Here is a 26,015-nt window from a genome sequence, read left to right as displayed (position 1 = left end):
ATTACTGAGAGGGCGCTAGTACACAGCGCTCTTTTTCCAGTCACACTAACTCCCGTAAGACCATCGGTCTTTAATAGTACCTCGTCAGTGGTAGGAGTTATAACATCAGCGTTATTAAGTCGAAGTTAGAAGCCGTGTAAACGTAGTCAATGAGTACGTTTACACGGCACCCTTAATCGGGTTTAATAACATCCGTAGTTGTAAGACTGGCCAATCACAGCCGTTCCATTCTTTAGGGAAATGGCTGTGATTGGCCAATTTTATAACTACGGATGTTATTAAACCTGATTAAGGGCCAATTTCACCAACGTCGGTTAACTTTAACCTCCGGTTAAACTATATGTTTGTCTCTTTTTAATGAACGTATCTGAAACGAGACAAAGATATAGTTTAACCGGAGGTTAAAGTTAACCGACGTTGGTGAAATTGGCCCTAAGGGCTAGTCTACAATAGAGTCGTAAGGTCGTAAACGTAAGAAATTGACCAATCACAGTTGAATTCGAGGAGAATAATCGACTGTGATTGGTCAATTTCTTACGTTTACGACCTTACGACTCTATTGTAGACTAGGCTTAAGCCTCTTCATCAAATGACTTTGAGTTACTACATCGATGTAATAACTTCGTCATAAAAGAGCGTTTACACGGCATCTACCATCGGTAGTTATAACATCGATGTTAAAACTTCGGCTTAAATCGGGCCGTGTAAACGTAGTCTATCACAGTATACTTACATACAGTAGGGACAGTCCTTTGTTCTCAAATCAGCCGCGTAGATTTGCTTGTGCATTGTAAGCGACCATTTTTATAAGTCACGCCAATCCCGTTCAATATAAAGAACCCAATAACTCCATTACTGTGATTACATTTATAGTAAAATATAATCTGTAAAACTACAATACTATCATTTTGATTTCGCGTTTTATGCAATATTAAATTTTTATTCAGAAAAAATGACTATAAAATAATATATCGAAAATATTTCGCGCAAAATTGTTTTAATAGTAAGGGTGCCGTCACATGGGGCGTAACTTGCGTAAGCGTAACCAGCGGATCGCCAATCACCGAGTTATTCCGATAGAGCCCTTCGTCGAGCTCTATCGGAATAACTGGTGATTGGCGATCCGCTGGTTACGCTTACGCAAGTTACGCCCCATGTGACGGCACCCTAATGGGTACAACACATGGACATAGGAATAAAGGGACAGAGCAATAGCTGCGGGGGGTGAAGCCGTCTCCGGGGAGCGGGGAACTACGGTCACGTGGTACTTTGGTGCCGCATTGGCGATTGGTTGTGATCGCGCAAGCGCAATCTTTCATCGAAAGTCAGAAATGTCATGGAAGTGTCAGAACAGTTTTATTGAGTTATAATTCAAAGAAAAAATATACTGTTTTTACAATGCCACAGTGCATTGTAAAAAATTGTAAAAACCGTACAAGAAGTCGTCCCGTTTTGGGACAAATAAAAGAAAAAAATATAAATAATGTCTCATATCACCGGTAAGAAAAATCATATTTTATTAGCATATATGAAAATTATATTGTATTATCAAAATAAGAGAAAAAAAAATATAATATAAAGTAACACATTTATTTTTTAATAGATTTCCAAAGAATGAAAAAGCAAAATTGCTTTGGTTGAATATACTAGAGCTAAATGCGGAATTAGTTCCTATTGGAGCAAGAATTTGTTCCGCACATTTTGCAGAAGATGCCTTTAATTTTTTATATGGTACAAAGAGACTTCGACCAAATGCACTACCGTATATAGGTATCAAATAGTATTATTATTATCAGGATTGAGAAATAATACGTTATTTGTAATGCCATTATTATTATAATTTTTTTCTGTTTACAAGTTAGTAGTGGCATTATTTTTATCAAATAACTTTCCCAACTGTCTGATTTATTGTATGGCACAAGATTATGCAGTTTTATTTATATATTGCTTTGTATCTTATGTTTACTTGCTAGAACGTGTGATTGAGAATGTTCCAAATGATGGTATTATTGCATCAAGTTCTGTATGTAATACTTTAAAAATTGATAGAGCCACATCTCCTATCCCTGGATGCAGTCATTGTAAGAAATATTTCATCTTATTTAATATAATATGTGTAACAATTTTCTAAAAAATTAAAATTTGTTATACATTATATTTTTTAAATTTTTTAGTTGCGGATCAGTCAACAAATACATCACCAAAGAGAGACCATGACGCTCTTGAAAAGGAATACCTCCACAAAAAATTGCAAGACACAAAAACCTCTTTTTCAAAACAGTTTAAACTTTTGCAACAGAAGGTTCGACGAAAGGAATCACGAATAATCTCTTTGGAGGCAATTCTTAATTCACTCAAGAAAAACAATATGTTAGGGACTGAAGAATTGCAGATATTACAAGACATAGGTGGGTCAAATTCTAAAATATTAGAAAGACAATTGCTTAAAAATAGAGGAAAACCTGTAAACAAACAATTTGATAGTCGACTTAGATCACTTGCTCTAACTTTACATTATTATTCGCCAATGAGTATGCGACATGTATTTAATAAGCTAATTTTATTTAAAGGTCAATAAATGTAATAAAATTGATAAAAAATAATTTTGTTATTAATAATACCATCCTAATCCCTTTATGCAATAAATATTGACAGTTGTACAATTTATTAAAGAATGAATTATTTATCAATATTTAGGTATTTACATTAACATTTTATAATAAAATTTTTAATATTTTATTATAAAACTGTAACCAATACTTACTTCCATGGGCAAGTTATATGCTGTTGCAAAATCCGTTAAATCACATTGTTAAATGCAGAAAAGTGAAAAATAATTTTCTAATCTTAAAAATCTTAATAATCATAAATATTCTTCTAGTTATTTCTATTTATAAATAGTTTTATTTTACTGAATTCATTGCAATTAATTGCAAAATTAAATACTAAAACAAAAACAATAAAGATTTTTCATATCTATAGATTCTAACTTTTTTTTATCATTTAATTCTGACATCTCGATGACATGCATTAACACCATTAACATTTCAATATGCTGATTTATAAATAAAACACTTTGTTTCTCTATTTTACTCAAAATATTCTATCACACATTTATAATTGTAAACAAACTAAATGTCTCATTTTCAAATTTCGCGCATTTATGCTAGAACCAATTACCAATGCGGCACCAAAGTACCACGTGACCGTGTTCCCCGCTCCCCGGAAGCGGCTTCACTCCCCTCGCCTAAAGTAGAGGTTTATACTCCGTCCCTTTATTCCTATGTCCATGGTACAACAAAAATATTGATACGGTGCTGCAACCTAAAGACATGGCGGACTGCTGAAAGGTCAGCTGAAAAAGATCAAAGGTTCCAACGCTGTGTGTCCCTATTGTATATAAGTATACTGTGACTCTATTGTAGACCCCGCATAAAGGCTCATTCAGACAGGACGCGTCAAGCGTCAAGCAGCGAGCAGCAACCAATAAGCGAGGCAATATTTTTTACGCCATTGCTAATATTACCTCGCTTATTGGTTGTTGAATGGTTGCTGCTCGCTGCTTGACGCTTGACGCGTCCTGTCTGAATGAGCCTTTATGCGTTTCTGCTCTACAGTTTTCTTAGTTCATGCTTATTTATCATTGGACTTTTCTCGTCAAAAATCCAATGATAAATAAGCATGAACTAAGAAAACTGTAGAGCAGAAAAGCATTAGAAGTCGACTGATTGAATTCGATTGTGCACGTAATTCCACTCCGGATGTCACTTGCGGATTGACCAATTAGCCGACGAGCCACTTCGCTCTGATTGGTCAACCGCAACCCTCACCCTGTGCCTTTCCCCTCCCCTCCCACCTTCCCCTCCCTTCTAAGCCAACAACCGGACCGGGGTTCACGCCAGTTTGCGCAAGGAATTGTGATCGATCGTTTGTGTCGTTGCGCAGCAAAACGCCGTTTTCGCGCGTCGGTTCTTCGCGTATTTCTTCTCGCCACTTTTCTCGTACCAGGAGGACCGCAATCCTGTCCAGGTCCCTCAAAATGGTGAAAATGGAGCATGATGTAAGTATCGTTCGATCACGTCGAAATCACATTGAACGATCGTCGAGCGACGAGCCCAAAAATGGCTCGATAGCTTGAACTTCGCTTATACCTCTTCATCTTCTTCATCCTGCACGCAATTCTATAAAAGCGAAATATTTTTCAGGCGCGAAACTGCGCGTCCATCTGACCTGAGAGAATTGAAGATTTATATTAAGATTAATATTATTAATATTGTTGAGGAAAAAAACCTGATTTTTTATGCAATAGGCGGGTATGATAGACTGAAAGACCGGCGACGCCATCAATAGTCAGTAGTTGATGCAATAATGGCGGGAGGAAAGGAAAAAAAAATTGAAGCGACTTGATCAAGATAATAACAATTTTCTTTGATACTTTTTTGATCCGAATCATTGGTTGATAAAGAAAAAATTATTATTTAGATGGCGAAGCAAACGCCATGTTAAAAATATATTTTCTTGTGACAAGTGTTGGTTTTCAAACATTTATAGTACTGTTTTTTTAAATATATATTAAAGATAATAAAAAATAGAAATAAATATATATATTGCGTTATAAAATAAAATATAAAATAATATATGAAAAATAAAATAAAATATGAAATAATATATAAAAAATAATATAAAATATAAAATATATAAAATATAAAATAAAATATAAAATCGAAATAAAATAGTTTCCAGACTTGAAGATTATTTTCTGCATACAATTGAGGAGGATCTTCAGACTGTTGACTTATAATTCTGTTCAATATTTTTCAGGATAGTAAAAATGAGCCGGAACACGTGAGAAAGTTGTTCATCGGCGGCTTGGATTATAGAACGACGGATGACTCGCTCAAGAAACACTTTGAGCAATGGGGAGAAATTGTAGATGTTGTCGTTATGAAGGATCCTAAGACGAAGCGATCCAGGGGCTTTGGTTTTATCACTTATTCTCGTGCTCATATGGTGGACGATGCCCAGAATGCCAGGTGAAGAGGCTCAATTATTCATATTACCATTTCCTGAGAAATTTATTTATCTCTGAAAGAAGAATACCTATGCAGTGACATATTTCAGAAAGTTTCGAGTTTATCTTGCATCTTTACACGACAATATCTTTTATAGGCCCCACAGGGTAGATGGAAGAGTGGTGGAACCCAAGAGGGCAGTGCCCAGACAGGAAATTGGACGACCGGAAGCTGGAGCTACTGTGAAGAAACTCTTTGTAGGAGGCTTGAAGGATGATCACGAGGAGGAGGATCTTAGGCAATACTTTCAAAGCTACGGTAGCATAAACTCGATCAGTATAGTCACCGACAAGGAGACCGGCAAGAAGCGTGGTTTCGGTTTCGTCGAATTCGACGACTACGATCCGGTCGACAAGATTTGCCTCCAACGCAACCACCAAATTCGCGGCAAGCACGTCGACGTTAAAAAAGTGAGAGGGTTTTTTTTTTCCCAAAGATTCTTTTAAGTTAAAAATATAATATATACAGAGGATCTCTCATTTTTAAATATAAGATTTTAGAAAACGAAAGTTGTTTAGTTTCGAAGGGGAAAGAAATTGATAATTTTGAATTTTAATTAAGATGTTTTTTCAGTCATTTAAAGTCGACCTAATTATTTTTAAATTTAACTATCCTAATTTTTTATATAAATTGATTCCTCACAATATTTGGCTTAAAAAGTTATAAGGGTAGCATGGTCAAAAAGTGAATAATTTATGAGATATTTTATTCTTCAATTTGAAATAATTTTACATAATGTAAACTGTCTCGTAAAATATTTATTTTTCTATGATCTTATCTCAATATTTTTATCCAGAAAATATTGAAAGGAATGAATTGGTGTAAAGAAAATAGTTGTTTTTAAGAAAAAGTATGTAATTTGCAAAATCAAGTATGAAAAGAGCTAATTTAGAGCCAGGTGCAGATATTAGACGCAAGAAAATTGTCTTTAAATTTCTCTTCAATTATTTTGAATTATTTGAACTTTTTAATTATTTTATTTAATTAATTAAATTATTTTGATTTAGTATTTATATATTAGAGTCTTTTCAATTTATTATTTTATGTAATTTGCAACTAGCAACACATTGAGCTGTGCTACATCGAAGATATTTTGTATCTTCAGAAAATATATTAAGAGAAATGAATTTGTGTAAAGAAAACAGTTGTTTTTAAGAAAGAATATGTAATTTGCAAAATCAAGTATGAAAAGAGCTAATTTAGAGCCAGGCACAAATATTAGATGCAAGAAATTTGTCCTTAAATTCCTCTTCAATTATTTTTAATTATTTTAATTTTCAAAAATAATTTTCAAAATCAGTTGTGCTGTGTCTAATATCTGCAGCGGACTCTTATTGGCCCTTTTCACATACCTAATCTAGTATTTATTAGTATATACATATATTAGAGCTTTTGCAATTTATTATTTTATGTAATTTTTATGCAACTAGCAGCACATATTGAGACTACATCTAACAAGGGGACACTACATCCAGTACATCGAGAATCTGGATGTCAATTTTTTTGGTGATTCTAGAGGCCAAAAAAAGATATACGTGTCTTGGCGTTTTGTCGAATGCTCCATAGTTTTCGAGTTTAATTTTTTCAAAAAAAAAAAAAAAAAAAAAAAAAAACGAAAAGTGCAGCAGCGATTTAAGAACCGTCCCGTTAGTAAGTTCACCAACCAGCCCGAGGTGGGTCGGTGAGTAAAAAGGGCCACCGCACAAGCTTTTCCGTAACGCGTTACGTTATGTTAAGTACTGACTTGAAACTTTCGTACGTAATCTTAAACTTTAGTCAACGCACAAAGAAAATTGTAACCGTAAAACCGTAATTACGTTACGATTTTCTTTGTGCGTTGACTAAAGTTTAAGATTACGAACGAGTTTAAATTTCAAGTCAGTACTTAACATAACGTAACGCGTTACGGAAAAGCTTGTGCGGTGGCCCTAAGGTCCTTGCTTCGTAACTCGTAGGTCGCAAGTTCGATCCCGTGTCTCGTAACTTTTTTTTTGTTTCAACTTGCTAGTTTTATATATATATATATATATATATATATATATATAATATTATTTAAATTTTATTTATATTTTAAAATTTTATTACTATTTTATTATCAATGCTATCTGTGTTTGCTTATTCTGTTCTTTTTTTATTTATTTCAAAATACATATTCGGTAGACATTTGCTTACTCACCGACCCACCTCGAGCTGGTTGGTGAACTTACTAATGGGACGGCTCTTAAATCGCTATTGCACTTTTCGATTTTTTTTTTTTTTTTTTTTAAATTAAACTCGAAAACTGGAGCATTCGACAAAACGCCAAGACACGTATATCTTTTTTTGGCCTCTAGAATCACCAAAAAAATTGGCATCCAGATTCTCGATGTACTGGATGTAGTGTCCCCTTGTAAGATGTATTTCGTACTCTCATTAACGCGATGATTCTTCTTTATCGCAGGCTTTAAGCAGAGCTGAAATGGCATCTGCGTCCGGAGGTGGCGGTGGTGGAGGTGGCGGTAGCCGCAGCGGCCAGGGAGTGGGCAGAGGACCGCGCGGTGGCAACCAGGGTGGCGGCAGTTGGGGAGGACGCGGCAGCGGTGGCGGCGGCGGCGGCGGCGGCGATTGGAATAACGGCGGCAATCAGGGCGGATACGGCGGCGGAGGTAATCAAGGTTGGGGCGGTAATGGACCGTGGGAGAATCAGAATCAAGGTAAAGGTTCGCAGACGGAAAATTTTTGTTTCTTATCTTACCCAGTTTCCTAATATCAGGATGCCTGCTCGCTGAAGAAACGGAGGATTGGCTTGGATTGTATCTTTGATATAATTTTACTCTTATATTGCAAATCAGAATAATTAGTTTATTGGTCAAGCAATCATTATATTATTTAGCTATTATTTTGTTTTTTAAATTAGAGGAAAATGCCTTTTTTTTTTTTTTTCATTGAAATTAAACGGACTGTGTTTAGTTTTTAAAGGACTTAAGACTAGTTCTTTTTTTAAGGTCCCGTATTAAATATTTTTAATAGAAACATATATATTTCTGCAATATTTAAGTTTTTTAATTAAAATCTCATGTAATTTTATTGACGATCTCTTTTTAATATCAGAGTTTTATGTTAAGTTTCATAGAAAATTGTTTAATTTTTTAATAATATTGAAATTAATCAGTACCTTTAAGACGTTTATAATAAATAATTCTTTATTTTACATTTTTATTTGATATTTTTGCATATATATTTAGCGTTTAGATACAGTGATATATTGCACTTTATTGTACAGGGTGTCCCAAAAATCCTGTAACAGTCAAATATCTCGAAAAACAAAGGCTTTTTGAAAAAGATGTTTCAAATAAAAGTTATAGGGCTTTAAGTGGCGCATTAAGTAGTAATATATATATATATATATATATATATATATATATATATATATATAATGTGATTATAAATAGCATTGTTAAGGTCATGTAAAATTTATTTTGAAATTTTTAAATGGAAACCCCTATTTTTGATTGCACATTCTTGTAGCTTATCTTGAGAGCTTTTCAAAACACTATAATAAAGTATTTTTTCATTCAGTGCTTTTCGAATTATAATACTTGAAGTTTACAGTATTTTAACATAAAATACAAAATATCTTATAAAATATTTAGTTTTCGATAATCTTACCTTAATACTTTTATGCATAAAATAATTAGACAAATCAATTGGTGTAAAGAAAACGCATAGTTATTTTTAAGAAAATGTATACAATTTGCAACACATATGTTTTCTTGAAAACAAAATTTTACGTTTTCTTTACATCAATTGGTTGATCTCATTATTCTGTGCATAAAAATATTAAGGTAAGATTACCGAAAACTAAATGTTTTACAAGATATTTTGTATTTTATATCAAAATAGTGTATCTTTCAAGCCTTATAACGAAAAATACTTAACGAAAAAAAAAAAACTATTATAGTGTTTTGAAAAGTTCGTAAGATAAGCTACATGAACATACCGGGTGTCCCATTTTAAAGGACCCACTCAAATATCTCAGAAACACTGCGTTAAATCAAAAAATGTTTCCTACAAAAGTTGTAGAGTTTCGAGGGGGACATAACATAGTAATATTCATATGACCTTGGGCGGCGTCTCCAAGGTCAAATGAAGGTGAGAATAAATTTTTTAAATGGAAATCCATATTTTTTATTATAACATCTTTTTCTACTAATTAATTTGAACAACTTTTATCTGAAGCATTTTTTTATTTTCTTCAAAATTCATTCTCACCTTCACTTAAGGTTAACCTTCACTAACCTTGGAGACGCTGCCCAAGGTCAAATAAATATTACTATGTTATGTTCCCCTCGAAACCCTACAACTTTTGTAGGAAACATTTTTCGATTTAACGCACTGTTTCTGACAATGAGATATTTGAGTGGGTCCTTTAAAATGGGACACCTGGTATAATCGAAAATAGGAATTTCCATTTAGATTTTAAAGTGAATTTTTACGTGGCTTTACGTGGTTAATGCTATTTATAATCACACTAATATTACTACTTAATACACCATTTAAAGCCCTACAACTTTTATTTGAAACATTTTTCTCAAAAAGCCTTTGGTTTCGAGATATTTAACTGTTGCAAGACTTTTGGGACACCCTGTATATTGTCCAAATTAATTTTACAATTAATCAATCAATATTAAATGCTAACTAAAAGAAAATTTATTTTAAAAGGTTGCATCTACTAATCTAAATTTAAACTTATCTAAATTTTTTTATTTTACCTGAAAATCAGGGAATTTTTCTACAAGATTTGAGTAGACACCCTGAATATTCAATTCGCATGAGAAACGTAGCAACTGAAATTTTCTAAATTTTAAACAAAGCGATAAGAAAAAAAATCACATTGCTATCGGGCATCATCTTTCAAATGATGATATGCCCCTCAATGACATAAATAATGTTTAAGGCTCCTGGGTTCTCGCCGCGGCCATGTTAGATTATGACGTCAGAAAGCACACACGCTGAAAATTCTAAGATGCCATTTTTAAACGTGTGTTTTCTCGTCTCTGACGTCACAATTCCAACATGATCGGTGAGGAGCCAGGAGTTTTAAGAAAAAAAAAAAAAAAATTATATATATATATATTGATTGTAATATTTTTTAAGGTGGAGGATGGAACCAGGGCGGACAAGGCGGTTACAACAGCGGTGGCAACTGGAGCAACGACAACTTCGGCGGTGGCTATCAACAGGGATACGGCGGTGGTCCTGTGCGCAATAATTTCAACTCGGGCGGCAGATCGGCACCCTACGGCGCCAATTCAGGTCCTAGCGGTCGACAATCCGGCGACTCGAGATGGCTACCGCCCTTCGGCGGACAAGGTTACTCTTCATTACCTTTGAAACACAAGAGTGTGGCTTGGGTGCTCAGTGCTATTCTTTATTGCCCTAGCACTAACTATGGCTTCTTCGTTTAATCGTAACGAGAATTTTGAGTGATACAGATGACTAATTGACATCTCTAACATCTGCATTGCACCTAACACCTGTCAAAACTTGCGACAATTTTATGATTATTTAATTTATATATTTTTATAGTTATTTATCTATCTATGTTATAATTATATATTTTATAATGTTATATTATTATTTATATTATAGCTTTTTAAGTTGTTTTATAACAATGTTTCCATTATGTTTGCATTAAGTCGATCTCATCTTCTCATTGTAACACAGTAACATGTACCTTTTTATTTTTTCTTTTCTGTTTTTTTTTAATATCCATAAAAATTAATATAGTAATATTCATAAAAAATATTCATAATATAGTAACAATAATTCATAAAAATTAATATATAATAATATATAGAATAAATTATAATATATTTTCCATATTCTTTCTATCAATTATCACTTATGTATTCACCAATCATTGGCTATTCAAATTTAATGTATCAGGATCACACATTTTCACATCGTTCTATATTGTGTGACTTCGAGCATGTATCGTTACTTTGTGTGAGTTTTGTGTGACTTAATCTTTTCACATCACAATAGACAACCCATCTACATTTTATGGTACTTACAGGCCCCATGGGTGGCGGAAATTCCGGCGGTGGCGGCGGCGGCGGCGGCGGCGGCGGCGGCGGATACGGAAATCAAGGTGGATACGGCGGAAATTCCCTCAGTGGCGGAAACATGGGTGGTAGTGGTGGTGGCGGCGGAGGAGGCAGCGGAAGAAGATATTAGAAAAGAAAGGGAGCATATCGCAACCTTCACAACCTCTCTTACTGGTAAGCAATTATATAATTCTGGCGTATAATATTATTCTCTATTATTCTAGGCTGCTTATCTCTTTATCGCGAGATTTCGGAATTGTCGAGTAATTTTTTAAATTCCTCGGATTTTTTATTTTCGGTTTATTTGACATCTTAAATAGTACAGAGATATTTTTTCTTAATTTATAAATCATCAATTCTAATCCATGTTATTAATAAATAATTTTTTTTTTTAACACGTGAATCAATTTTTTATTTTTTGAGGCATTTGTATATCGATCAGTTTATTTAAGACTCCTCGACTATGTTGGAATTGTGACGTCAGAGGCGAGAAAACACACTCTAAAAATTCTTAGATGCTATTTCGAAATAAAAAGATATTTCAATGAAACAGCACTTCAGATGGCTTTAGCATGCTTCTAAAATGCCTCGAAAACTATCCTTTTCCCTTTATAATCAATCAACAGCTGTAAAATGACTGTAATATGAGGCCCAGTCCGTCTGGTCTTTGCACATGCGCAGTCATTTCGCAAAGTGTGATATCACGATCATTTTACAGTTGTTGATTGACTGTCAAGGGAAAAGAATAGTTTTCGATGTATTTTTAAAGTGTACTAAAACCATCTGAAGTAGTGTTTCATCGAAATATCTTTTCATTTAAAAATGGCATCTAAGAATTTTCAGCGTGTGCTTTTCTCGCCTGACGTCACAATCTAATGGCCGCGGCGAGGATCCAGGAACCTTAATCATTCAAGTCTTTTCACGCCTCGTATTATTTGAGATATATATTATCAAAAGAGAGATTCTCTTTTTTATATTTATATAATATATATATAAATATAAACATATTTTTTTACTGAGAGACGATTCTTGAAGAATGACTCTCATTATCGTGATATTTTATGGTTTATGTGCAAACGACGAATTAGAGTGCAGAGTTTATGTCTAACGATTGTTGCATCCCCATCGCATCGTCTTATCTGACGTAGCTAGAATTAATCTGGCTATATTTAACAGCGAAACAATTCGATAGCGTTTCTTTTTTTTTCTTTTTCTTTCTTTCTTTCTTTTTGCAATCGACACATTTCCGAGCAAAGCTTAGAAAGCGTAGAATAGATGAGGAGCTTAGATGGAGATAGTAAATTAGTTTTGTTTATATTTCTACTTTCTCACAATTATTATCTTATAATACTTTATCCTATGAGTTAAAGAATAATATTTATTTTATATATATGTATATATATAAAATAAGGAGGATATAATGATAAGCTATATTTCACTCTAACGCGCGAGATAAGAAGTGACGAGAAATTTCTCTCGAGGAATTTACTTAGTGTTTTCGCAATTATCAAACTTGTGTACTAGGACCTCCGAGGGTCTACAGGGTCAAGGATTTAAGAATCTCGGAATATGAGGTTTTTTGAGAATCTTAGGAAAGTCTAGAAGAAGACATACCTTTTCATTCTTTACAGATTCATTATTATAGACTGGATTAGAAACAATATTTTAAATTTTAAGATAGACCTAACACTTTTGAGATGTCAAGCATCGTACAATTTATTTCCTTGGATTTTAATATTTCGCGTGATGATAAGCCAAACATCCGAATACGAATTTATAAAAACCTTATAAAATCGGGAATAATTAGATTAGAACATTTTTTTAACTCAAGAATTTTTTGAAAGAATAGAAAAGAGATTTTAAGAATTAGAATATTTTCAAATCTCTCTCTTAAGATTTGAATTAATGAAATATTATATATAAGATTCCAAGTATTGGTTAAATTTCTAAATTAAATAAATTTTCAGAACTAGAATAAATAGATGTTTTCCAGCAAATGATACATTCATGGATGTAAATATTTTTACAATTGATGTTTTTTTTTTAGAGTTCCGGTAGGAGATGAACTAAAAAACAAAAAAATACTTTTAAAAACTTACTCTTCAAAAAAGCTATGTAAAATGACTGCTCTGGCGATAAAAAATAAAAAAGTAGCATTCCAGTCACAATTTCACAAATTTAGATTATTAATGATCACAATTTTTTCTACATTTTAAATTATTACAGTGAATCAGAACAGATACATTTTTTAGATATGCCTTTTTTTGTGTTATTTAAAAAATACTAATATTGAAGAAAATACTCAAATTAATTCAACCATTTCAAAAGTATCTTACATAGTGTAACACAATATAACGTAGCGTGTCGTTGCTGGAAAACTTATCTTCTGAATGTTAAAAACTCCAAAAGAAAGTTTCAATATCCATGCAATTTAAAATTCCAGACATCTACAAATTTTCTCTAGTTTAAAATTTGCAGAATTTCGTATGTATAATATATGTAAAGCTTAAAGAAATTCTATTTTGAATGTCTGGAAAATAGAAGAGTCGAGATATGTAGAAATTCAAGGATTTATATAAATTATCTTAAATAAATTTAAAAAAATATATCTGAATTTTTTATATTATAAAATTCATAGAAAAATCTGAAGAATTTTTAAAATAATAGGGAATCCGAGAAAGTATAGAGTTAAAAAATTTTTTTTAGAAGGTTCGAGTAATTTAAAATTAAATTAACGAAGAGGAGTTAGGATACGAGAGTCTACAGATCTCAAGATTCCTGAAATCCAAGATGGATGTTTTTTTTACAAATCTGAACATTTAAAAGAGAAAAAAGATCCAAAGATTCGATAAATTCTTTGCTCGCGACCCGACCGCGGTCCTTTGCACAGACTCACAGGGAGTTTGACTAACGGATTTCTTGACTTTTGAACCTCAGGTGAAGCTACTACTCCTACTACTACTTGTCTTCTAGTCGCCAGTACTTCTGTACTGTTTAGTATCGGAAGCAGGCAGGCAGGCAGGCTATCAGGCTAGAGAGAGAGAGAGAGAGAGAGAGAGAGAGAGAGAGAGAGAGAGAGAGAAAGAGAAAGAGAGAGAGAGAGAAAGAGAGAGACAAGACAACGAACAGGCAGAAAACTCAGAAAACTGTCAGGCAGGCAGGACAATCAGGATACAGGACAAAAATAAAGAAAGAGAGACAGGAACAGAGAGAGAGAATCAGTTAGCTTGCAGTGAGAGAGGCTTAACTACATGCCTATCCCTTTCTAATCTTACGTCTAATTTTTCCTCCCTTTCTCCCCCTTTCTCCACTCATTGTAAACACATTCTCGCACTATCTCTCTTTACGAGGCTCCAGGTTCTCATCGAATATCGATCGGACAGGAAAATAAGTTCGTGTATTTAAATATAAAGGAAGATAATTTATACTAGGAGGAAAGAAAGAGCGCATATATATACATGTAGCGAGAGAAATGGCAACAGAAGACAGTGTATACCTCAGCGTTTGTTTTTTTTTTGTAGGAACTAGGACTAATTAATAGGAAATATAATTAAACTTAATTATTTTACAAAACTGTGTAATTGTTTAAGCACTTGAAATCGGCGAAATAAAAGTGAAGAAACCTTTTTCTTTATCATGTTTTAATTTTCTGACGCGAGAGGTCAGTAGTAGCTATAAGCTCAGGTTGAAGGACCTATAAAAGGGACACAAACACATAAACGGAGTCTAGAAACAGACTTGTCATCCAAAATATCTTTTTCGTGCAACTTTGAAGCTACATCGCTTCATGAAACTTCATGATTTCATTGGGAAAGTGTGTAATATACATATATACATATAGTACTTTCTCTTCCAAGTTGCATAATAAAGATATTCCAGGTGATAACGACAGATTATCAGGATTATTATAGGTAAAATTGATATCTCATACGCCTTAAAGAGACAGAGAGAACTTGTACGTTAACGACAACAAAAAAAGGAATAGATGTATTGTCGACTTTGTAGTCAATGAAAGAAGAAGAAAAAATGTCACCGATATGTCTCGGGGCGCGTCGATGTTTAAATGTGTAATCCACAGTATTAAATCATTTGTGTGTATAGAACGAAAAAAAATCTCAATCCCACTTTTCTATTAGTTTTTTTCGTCGCGAGGAATCTCAGGAATTCGACTCGCAAACCTTTTTTTTTCCTGTGAACCTATTGCACTATTTCCTTATCACGATTATTTATGTAGATAGTGATGCACGCTCTGTCAAGCGTTTGTGAAATCGTTTGAAACGTGTGAAAGTTTCGAACAAAATATGAAAAATATTATCTAAAATTAAGAGCTTTTGCAAATTTATTAAGTTTGAGTATTACAAGCTTTGTGTATTATTTTTGTTTTAGCAAAAATATTAATGATAATATTAGCAACTTTACAAAATTCGAAGGTTTCTTAAAAATCAAGATTTTTGAAAGTGAAGTCGTTTTTCGAGATTTTTTCCTTTTATTTTTTTTTGAAAATTTTTATTTAATTCTATTATAAATTATTAAATTTTAAAAATATTTCTTGATCTAACATAATATAATAATTTAAATATTTATAACTTATAACGTTGCTTGAAAACTTATGTAAGAGAGAAAAAATTGTTATCACTAGAATAATAGATAAATCCAAGAAACATTGGAAAATCTTTATTTGAAATATAAAGATTTCGGCATTCAAAGAGATCCGATCCGATCTTCTCATCTTCCAATCAGCTTTCCATCCTTAGACCTAGAAGTGATGTCAAAGGTACTAGAGTAGTTAGTCTAGTGCAGTTTGGATCCCAATTTTAGTAATGAAGATTAGCAGCTTAAATACCAGGAAGAAGCTAAAAGGCAGGCAGGTAGCAGAGAGAGAAAAAGTAAGAGAGAGAAAGGATTCTCAGGCTGGAACAGAGACAGGACTAGTGTTCGCGCGCTAGGCTTCTCGCTCTAGCCTCTATTATACGAATCACAGGTAGGAATGTTAAGATCTCATTTGCTTAGACATACATATAATACGTATAAATATACATATACAAGATGTACGGTGATAATCGTCTCATCTCTTGTGTGCAGGTAGAACGGGGTTAAGGCTCCTAGCCATATTGGAATTGTGACGTCAGAAGCGAGAAAGCACATGCTAAAAATTCTTGCGTGCCATTTTTAGATAAAAAGATATTTCGATGAAACAGCACTTCAGATGGCTTTAGCACACTCTCTTAAAATACCTCGAAAACTATCATTTTCCCTTTATAATCAATCAACAGCTATAAAATGACTGTAATATTAGACCCAGTCCGTCTGGTCTTTGCACATGCGCAGTCATTTCGCATGACAAAGTGTGATATCACGATTATTTTACGGTTGTTGATTGACTGTCAAGGGGAAAAAATAGTTTTCGGAATGTTTTAAATGTGTTAAAGCCATCTGAAGTGTTTTATCAAAATATCTAAAAATGGTACGCAAGAATTTTCAGCGTATATTTTCTCGCTTCTGACGTCACAATCTAATATGGGCGCGGCAAGTATCTAGGAACTTTAACCCACTCTACATACATATGAGAAGTGGGACGATTTTTATCAGACACCCTGTATATACACATATACAGATTGTCTTAAAATTCACGAAAAATAATAAGATTGCGGAACGAAAGTTCGTGAAAGATAAAATAATGAAAGCGCATGCAATTTTATAATCCCAACAGGTTTTTAAAAATAAAGATTTGATCGTTGGTGGTTAAAGAGTCATCTGTGCTTTAGTATGTGACAATCTTTTATCTAGCGTTAAGTTTTAATCGTGAAATATCCGGTAACTCTTTTTAATATTACTGTATGTACATGAGATTCACGAACAGACGATTTTAACCAACGCTGATTTTCACAGTCAAACCTTCAAATCTTTAAAAATCTACTTTGGAAAAAAAATGGTATACATATTTTTCATTTTATTTAATTTTTCACAAACTTTCACGCTGCAATCTTAATATTCTTATCATTTTATTATCGATTTTTGAGACACCCTGATATATACATATATATAGGGTTTTAAATGGTAAAAACTGTGTGCATGATGTATTACAGTGTTATTTTACAGTATCCCCTTCAGACGACTACGTTGCATTTGGTATACTGTATACCAGAGTTATTGTTCAGAAAACTATGAAAGTTTAATGAATTGAAAAGAATCGGTAGAAATGTGCTCTTTATATTCTTTCTATATATTCTTCATGATATATTCTTTAAGAAGAAATTAGAAAAATCATAAAACGCTGAGAAATATTAAAAATAGCACTATATAGTGCGATAAAACTAAATACTTAGCGTAGAAATAGAGAAGAATGCTTAAATAATATAAAAATATATACCTATATATTATTTTAGTTAGTATATATTTAGTTTTTTGTAGATATCCACTTTTCTTGTATGAATTTTTTTTATTTTTTATGTTTCTATATTTGTTATACAGTTACTGAAGGCCGAAGTGGGATCGAAATATTTAATTTTATACTAATAAATAGAACTGAAAATTACACTAGTTTACAGCCAAAAATTATTTTAAAGCAGACAAAGTGTTTTTTATAGATTATTGGGTGCTGAAAACGATGCCGCAAACCAAATTTTACTAGCGCGTCAAATTTCCAAAATAATTGAGGTTTAATGTGTAAAAAATGTTATTTTTTTGCGATATTTGAAATTTTTTTGTAAAAAGTTAACGTTATCTGGAAAGTCTGAACAAATATCATGAATGTATTGTTCATCCCCTAAAATGCATTTTTTAAATTTCGATTAGTGGTATGTGGGGATACATACATACATATATGTACACGCACCGGCAGAAATGGTGTCCGGCGTTAGATGTGTGCGAATACGTGTATGACTTTCGGCTGTCATACACGTATTCGCACACATCTAACGCCGGACACCATTTCTGCCGGTGCGTGTACACATATATATGTATATATAGATTGAAGTATATTAGGATACATACAGGGTGGGGAAAAAGTCCCGGACCCCTGAAATATATCGGAAGGAGTGAGATATAGAAAAAAATCAAGTTTCAGACAAAAGTTGTATGGCTCAAAGTGGGACACCTGATGGTGACCTTGATTTTGACCTAGCGGTCAAATTTAGAAATCATTTCAAGGTTCATTTAAAAATTGATCTGACCTTTAAATGACTCCTAGGGAAAAATTTTTTCCGTAACATGACCACGTAGCTGAACGTAAAATTTTCCGTTCTTTTCTTTTCCAGAGTTAAAAATATGGATTTCCATTTAAAAATTCCAAATTGACCTTGAAATAACCTCTAAATTTGACCCTTAGGTCAAAATCAAGGTCACCATCAGGTGCCCCACTTTGAGCCATACAACTTTTGTCTGAAACATTTTTTTATATATCTCACTCCTTCCGAGATATTTCAGGGGTCCGGGATTTTTTCCCCACCCTATATATACATATATAGATTGAAAGAGTTAGTTTGTAAAAAAATAATCATTTTATTGCCGTTTTATTCGGAAAATAACAAATCCTAAAAATTTTCTTTATTTATTTTAACTCTCTCTTACAAAGCCAATATGTAAGAATAAAGTTCATAAAATTTACATTTGTTAAATATTAAAATGTAACAAAAAAGTAATCTCCAATTTCGATATTGATGTCGTTATTAATATAAAAAAAGCATATGTTTTCACATTTCTGCCGATTCCATTTGATTCATCTTTCTTTCGCAGAGGAAAAGAAAGAGAGAAGGGCTTAGATTGATGGAGGGACATTTACGTTTTGTATCGCTGTTGCATCGTTGCTTATTGTATATTTTCTCCTTTTTTTTCATTCTTTTTTCATGCTAATGTTCACGTGTGCACAAAAGTCTTTCTATAAATAGAAAAATATATATCGTAGGGCTTTTCGAAACAGGACTTTTCGAAATATACAACATGCTTTTCTCTTTATATTAATTAGAGAGGATTCTTAGTAGTTAAATATATAGTAATAACTTTTGAAGGATCTTAGGCACACCAAACATACTAAACTTCAATTACATTAGCTACTTCCACAAGTCCAATAATATTTAATACGATTAGATATTAAGGCTTTTATCGCGGTTTAAGAAGAAAAGTATTATAATTTAAACATTTTTTGGAAAACAAAGTTGAAAAACTTATTTATATTTAGAAATGATTTAATTCATATATACAGGGTGGCCAAAATAAAGCGTGACGAATTTTTATCTCCAAAAATATTGTTTCTAGAGAAAAATGTTTCAAATAAAAGTTGTAGGATTTTGAGGGGGAAAGAAATTGACGCTATTGACTTTCCTAAAGGGTGATTTTCAAGGTCATTTGAAGATCGTTTATGTTTTTTTAAATGGAACTACCATATTTTTTTTAAATAAATCGATTCCTCGCAATATTCTGCATAAAAAGTTATAAGGGTAAGATAGTCAAAAAGTGAATAGTTTACGAGATATTTCATACTTAAGTTTAACATATCTTACATGAACTATGAAATATCTCGTAAAATATTCATTTCCCGATAATCTTACCTTAATACTTTTATGCACAAAATAATGAGAGGAATCAATTGGTGCAAAGAACACATAGTTGTTCATAAGAAAAAATATGTAATTTGCAACTATAGTAGCTACATATTTTTTTTATAAACAACTGTGTTTTCTTTGCACCAATTGATTTCTCTCATTATTTTGTGCATAAAAGTATTAAGGTAAGATTATCGGGAAATGAATATTTTACGAGATATTGATTTCGTTCATGTAAGATATGTTAAACTTAAGTATGAAATATCTCGTAAACTATTCACTTTTTGACTATCTTACCCTTATAACTTTTTATGCAGAATATTGCGAGGAATCGATTTATTTAAAAAAATATATAGTGGTTCCATTTAAAAAAATATAAATGACGTTCAAATGACCTTGAAAATCACCCTTTAGAAAAAAGTCAATAGCGCCAACTTCTTCCCCCCTCAAAATCCTACAACTTTTATTTGAAACATTTTTCTCTAGAAACAATATTTTTAGAGATAAAAATTTGTCACGTTTTATTTGGGCCACCCTGTATATACATATTTATTATATATTATCAAATAATATACAGGGTGTCCCATTTTAACTTACACAGCAAAATATTTCTTGAACAATTTTAGAGAAAAATGTTTCAGACAAAAGTTGGAGGATTTTTCGAAGAGGAAAAAAAGTTGGTATTATTTTTTCTTAAAAAGTGATTTTTAAGGTCATTTAAAGGTCATTTTTTAAAAAATGGAGCTACCATTTTTTTATATAAATCGATCCCCGAAATTTTCAGTATAAAAAGTTACAAGAATAAGAGGACTAAAAAATGAATAGTTTAAGAGATATTTAATACTTCAATGTGACATAATTTTACATAAACTATAAAATTTTACCTCAATACTTTTATGCATAAAATAACGAGAGGAATCAATTAGTGTAAAGAAAATACATAGTTGTTTGTAAGAAATAGTATGTAGCTGCTAGTTGTAAATTACACTTCGATAGATACAAGGTCACCAGGTTGTACGTGATTTTCTTTATACCATACAATTTTTATTCGAAAATTTTTATAAAATTACATTTTCGAAGCATTTGCCTATTAAATGATCACAGATTAAATGTCACCTTGTATATATTTATAATATATATAAATTATATTCCATAAAAAAAAGAATTACACTTATATAAAGTTATAAAGAACTGAATTTTATATTGTAGCATGTATTTTACATTTATCAAAAAACCAACTTTCAAAAATACAGAGAAAGTCAAATATATTTTCAGAAATTCATAATTTGAATCTTTAAAGATCCTTTTTTCTGACTTTTGCGTCCACTATTAGATTTTTCAAAAATTCTTTTAAATTGTACTGTATATCCCTTTTTTCTGAAATTCTCGATACCAAGTTGTATTTAGTACCCAAGATATTTGAGTGTCGATATTCAAAATTCAATCTTTGCCACTTAAAATTCCTCAAAGAATAATTGATCTTTCTATTGTTGATCTTTCTATCTTTTCGTGCCCGAGATCCTTCTGAAAAACTCGATTCTGCTTAAGGATTTGAGAACATTAATAAGAAAAGAAATTCACTTAAAAAAAAATCAATGCTCTTGACTGACAAGTAACACTACTCAAGTGCCATTATTCTTGAAACTTTGCACACACGTAGTACATCGAAAAACATTAAACACGTGTTTTTTTATTTTGGCTAACAAGGCGTTTTAAGGTCGGGTATAGTATCACTATCTTGCCTTCACTGGTCGGGTATAGTACCACTATCTTGCCTTCACTGGCTGGGTAGACCTTCCCATTGTCTGCGTGTTTTTGAGATCGCTAATGACGATTTTGACATTAGTTTAACGAGATTCAGAATGGCAAATACAAAATGGTGGACAAAATCGCAGAAGTTTCAAAAACTTTATTTAACGCCACTTGCGAAGTTTATTAGATACATGATTACGATTTTGGCAACAGTTATATCAATCTAGAGGTGGCGGATGAAAAATTCAATATGACGCATCCAAATGGCGGAAACTGAAGGCAATGGGAAGGTCTACCCAGCCAGTGAAGGCAAGATAGTGGTACTATACCCGACCTTAAAACGCCTTGTTAGCCAAAATAAAAAAACACGTGTTTAATGTTTTTCGATGTACTACGTGTGTGCAAAGTTTCAAGAATATCGGCGAATGGCACTTGAGTAGTGTTACTTGTGAGATGAAATATCAATTTGGAAGAAAATGGCTTGGTCGACTTTAACTAAACGAACTAGCGACATCTATAAGATGTGAAAAGAGATAATATTGAAAGGATGATAGGACGATTTGGTTCATTTTTGAGTTCTCTTCTTGAGGGACAGGCAGGGCGTGTTTGTTATCAAGACTTTCTTTTACTTTTCACTGTATATTAATTGTTGTCTTTCGTTTTCATTAATTTCTGGTTTACCATTCGGGCTGGTACTCGAAGAGAGCGACGTATCTCCGCCGCCATCCTTCCGAGGTCGTCAACTGAGGTAAGTTCACATTACAATCCGTCTCCGCGTCTAGCGATCCAAGATTTTCTTGAATCGCTCCAATTATTATTCGAAATCAGGTATATTCTTTGAGAAAATCTGAGAATCCAAGCTTCCGAGTACAATGATTCAAGTACAATGATCCAAGTACAATAACATTAGTTTACACAATAGTATTTTTTTCATTATTTTAAACCAGACAAGGTGTTTCTTATAGATTCTTGGATGCTGAAAACGATGTCGCAAGATAGTTTCACCAACACGTCAGGTTTCCGAAATAATTGAGATTTAATATGCAAAAAATTTGCTTTTTTGCGATATTTGAGATTTTTTTGTGAAAAAAGTTATCTGAAAATTCTGATCAGTTGTGTTATGAATATATTATTTATATTTTATAAAATGCATTTTTTTAATTTCCATATCATTTTTTAGTCATATTAGAAAGGATTTAAATAGAGTTTTGCTGATAATGAGATAGCATATATTCCGCCTATGATGATGAAGTCATGTAATTATACTCATAATTTGTAATTTAAGGCTATCGATACATATACACAGTATAACTTGTGATAGATTCTATTAAATGTATATTTATATATAAGGTGTCTCATTTTAATTGCCCATCTTAAATTTTTCGAAACAAATGCATTTTCGAAAAAAATGTTCCAGACAAAAGTTGTATGATCTAAAGGGGACAAGTAATGGTAAAATCAATGTTGGAAAAAATAAATTTTTTTCTAAAAACTTTTCCTCAGGAGCATCTCCATATGAAAAGTAGTTTTCAGCTTTAATCTTTCATAACATGGGTAAAAGTAAGATATTAAAATATTAAAAAACCCATTTTATAGGGGATGAACAATACATTCAATAAGAATTTTAAAGGCTCTTTGATAATAAATATACATGTATACTTGAAATATAAACGGACTATAAGAGCCGAACGCGGATGTTTGTGCGTCAGATAGCGAAAATTAATTTTCACTATCTGACGCACAAACATCCGCGTTCGACTTTTATAGTCCGTTTAAATACATTCATGATCATTTACATTTACATTTGATCAGACTTTCCAGATAACGTTAACTTTTTTTACAAAAAAATTTTAAATATCAGAAAAAAGCCATTTTTTACACATTAAACCTCAATTATTTTGGAAATCTGACGTGCTAATAAAATTTGGTTTGCGACAAAATTTTCAACACGCAAAAATCTATAAAAACTTTGTCTAATGTAAATAATTTTTGACTGTAAACTAGTGTAATCGAGAGAATAAATATTTTTTAGATCAAAGAGATCCTTTAATAAAAATTTAAAAATTATAAATCTTATATTTCAAAATAAAACCTATTTGGAGATTTGAGCTTGAACATTTTGAAGATCCTTCTCGGATCGGATGTGGAATCTGGTTTTTTCAGAATCTAAACATTTTTTGCATTTGCAGCTATAAAATATGAAGTATTTTGTGAAAAGTTTTTAACAAAGCAAAGATCTTAAAGATCCTAGAAATTACAAATTTCTTAGGATTTTAGGATCTACTGTGCGATGTATTTAGCATTAATTGTATTTTTACATATTTAATAAACTTCTTTCTAGTCTACAGAGTTTTGTTTCATTTTCCTCCGAACTCTTGAAATATACACGATTGCATATTGTACTCACGCATCATTCTAAAAAATTACCTAAACCAATTATGACACTCCGTCTGCGATAAATTTTTGTGAAATCTAATTAAATATATAATTAAATAATACAGTGAAACAAAAAAATAAAATAGAAAAAAAGAGAACCATTTTACGTAATTTTTTTTATACTAAATATGATTCCGGTTTCGAGAAGCCTTCATTTGCGCACAGTACAATTGCACACGTTGCAATTGCACACCGTGCTATTAGACACATAAAGTTGCGCACAGTTCTTTTGCCCACAGTTCTTTTGCGCACCGTTCGTTTGCACACCGTGCAATTGGACACGAAAATGCGCGACACATGCTCTATTCACACACACACACGGGGGGGTGCAAGGGGGGCCTTCGGCCCCGCACCCACCCCGTCGGTAGAGGTGCCTACCAGCACGGTGCGCAAAAGAACAGTGGGCAAAAGAACTGTGTGCAACTTTATGTGTCTAATAGCACGGTGTGCAATTGCAACGTGTGCAATTGTACTGTGCGCAAGTGAGCCTCTCCCCCGGTTTCCAATCACAGCATGTTACAATTTTGAGAAATGATGCAAAAAATGTAATTGAAAAGATGAGTTATTTTAATATATTTTACGATATGTGACGTATTGGAAGAGTTTTGTTGCAATCAATTATATGTTAAGATTTTTAGCCCTTAAAAGGAATTTTTTGTATTGTGTGATTGCTGTTAATAAAATATTTATTGTTAAATATAAATCTATTTCGGAAAAGTTACGAATTAGATTATTGAGTATTTGTCAAATTTTTAATTTATAATTACATTTATTCAAATTTTTAAAGATTTTATAATAAGTCATTGCATGCGAATTTAACATCAAAATTGAAAAATTTAATATGACGGAATCAATATGGCAGATATTGAAATTAAAAAATGTTTGAATTTTTGAAAAAAATTATATATATATAAAATTATATATACATTTTAAATTTGTTAATTTTGACGTCTGATTCGTATATATTTAATAATCTAAAAAACACAATTTTAATAAACAATTGAAAACTATGTGATAAATATCTAATAATTTAATTTATAATTTTCCTACAATAGATTTTATATTTAATCCCGAATCTTTATTAATTATGATCGACATAAGTTCCTTAAGAGATATACGTACTAACAATATCTTTAACTTTGATTGCGACAAAACTTTTTAACAAGTCACATTATAACTACAATATGATAAAATAGTTCTTTTTTGTAACTTTAATTGTAAATTTTTCAAAATCATGGCATGGTAGAAACAATTTGGAATTATATATATATTCAACGATAAAAAAAACTATGGGAAATAATTTTTCTCTTTTTTTTTGTGTTTAAAAAGAGTTGTTTCTTTTTTAACCGTATAATTGAGTGACAGAAAATTGATTTTATAAATATTCTCTCTCGTGTATGTACAATAGTTTCGTGTATTCTTCTTATTAATTAAGCATCGATTATAAATAAAACATGCGCAATTAAATATAACCTTTTATTATAATTACTATATATAAATAATAATTGCAACTATACACTATATAATTACGTGTTACTACTAATTAATTGTAATCGGATTAATGTCTTCAATGGTACTTATATATATATATATATATTTATTATTTTATATAATTATTTACTAAATTTACTTTACATTTACGTTCAGTGAGTCAACTAATAAGAGACAAGACAAGCTTGCGAAGGTAAGTCGATTATAAATTAATTTTAACAGTCAATTCAATAATTCTACCTACTTAATGATCGTAAGTTCGAAAAGCATAATTTTGTACATCCAAGCGATTCTCGATTTTTTTCACAAGTGTGATTCTAATATTTTTTATAAAATTTAGCGTCTACAAAATAAGAGATTTTCGATGAAAAAGTTTTATTGGATAATTTCAAAAATTATTGCGTATTATTTACTAGCACTTTGAAATGTGTTTAGATTCGTTCATTGAAATCAGATATAGTTCAATATAGATCAATCTCTTTTTCTTTTTGATATTAAAATTATCGAGCAATATTCGCGAACTATTTACACTGACGAATAACGAATTTTCCCGAATATCCAACGAATCTCTACAAATCATAAATCACGAATCGCGAATTACGAATTGCGCATAGTCTGGCGCTAGCTTATTTTGT

The 26,015-nt window shown here is 31.8% G+C and overlaps 2 protein-coding genes across 5 annotated transcripts; both read left to right on the top strand.

The window, feature by feature from the left end:
- Window positions 1-1,193: 1,193 nt before the first annotated feature.
- On the top strand, window positions 1,194-2,578 carry LOC145945607 (THAP domain-containing protein 2-like). The gene is made up of 4 exons (XM_083054663.1): window positions 1,194-1,499; window positions 1,604-1,770; window positions 1,974-2,081; window positions 2,175-2,578. Exons 1-4 carry the CDS (start codon window positions 1,399-1,401, stop codon window positions 2,576-2,578), a joined length of 780 nt encoding a protein of 259 aa, XP_082910789.1. The 5' UTR covers window positions 1,194-1,398.
- Window positions 2,579-3,889: 1,311 nt separating this feature from the next.
- Window positions 3,890-23,748, top strand: Hrb87f (Heterogeneous nuclear ribonucleoprotein at 87F). 4 transcript variants are annotated; one of them, XR_014426775.1, is made up of 8 exons: window positions 3,903-4,060; window positions 4,822-5,033; window positions 5,170-5,482; window positions 7,513-7,771; window positions 10,209-10,424; window positions 11,131-11,335; window positions 22,156-22,201; window positions 22,419-23,746. XR_014426775.1 is itself a non-coding variant. In XM_083053693.1 (7 exons), exons 1-6 carry the CDS (start codon window positions 4,040-4,042, stop codon window positions 11,289-11,291), a joined length of 1,182 nt encoding a protein of 393 aa, XP_082909819.1. In that variant the 5' UTR covers window positions 3,890-4,039; the 3' UTR covers window positions 11,292-11,335; window positions 14,099-14,787. The 4 variants fall into 4 exon arrangements, 3 of the variants coding, with proteins under 3 accessions (XP_082909819.1, XP_082909817.1, XP_082909818.1); XM_083053693.1 differs by lacking the exons at window positions 22,156-22,201; window positions 22,419-23,746 and adding an exon at window positions 14,099-14,787 and having other exon boundaries at window positions 3,890-4,060; XM_083053691.1 differs by having other exon boundaries at window positions 22,156-23,748.
- Window positions 23,749-26,015: the final 2,267 nt, after the last annotated feature.

Source organism: Prenolepis imparis, unplaced genomic scaffold (assembly GCF_030444845.1).
Source record: "Prenolepis imparis isolate NDT839.2.m4 unplaced genomic scaffold, iyPreImpa1.0 SCAF_14, whole genome shotgun sequence".
In the NCBI taxonomy this organism is placed as follows: Eukaryota; Metazoa; Arthropoda; class Insecta; order Hymenoptera; family Formicidae; genus Prenolepis; species Prenolepis imparis.
The sequence above is the reverse complement of the archived record's forward strand: the minus strand, read 5'-3'. Positions and strand labels throughout refer to the sequence as shown.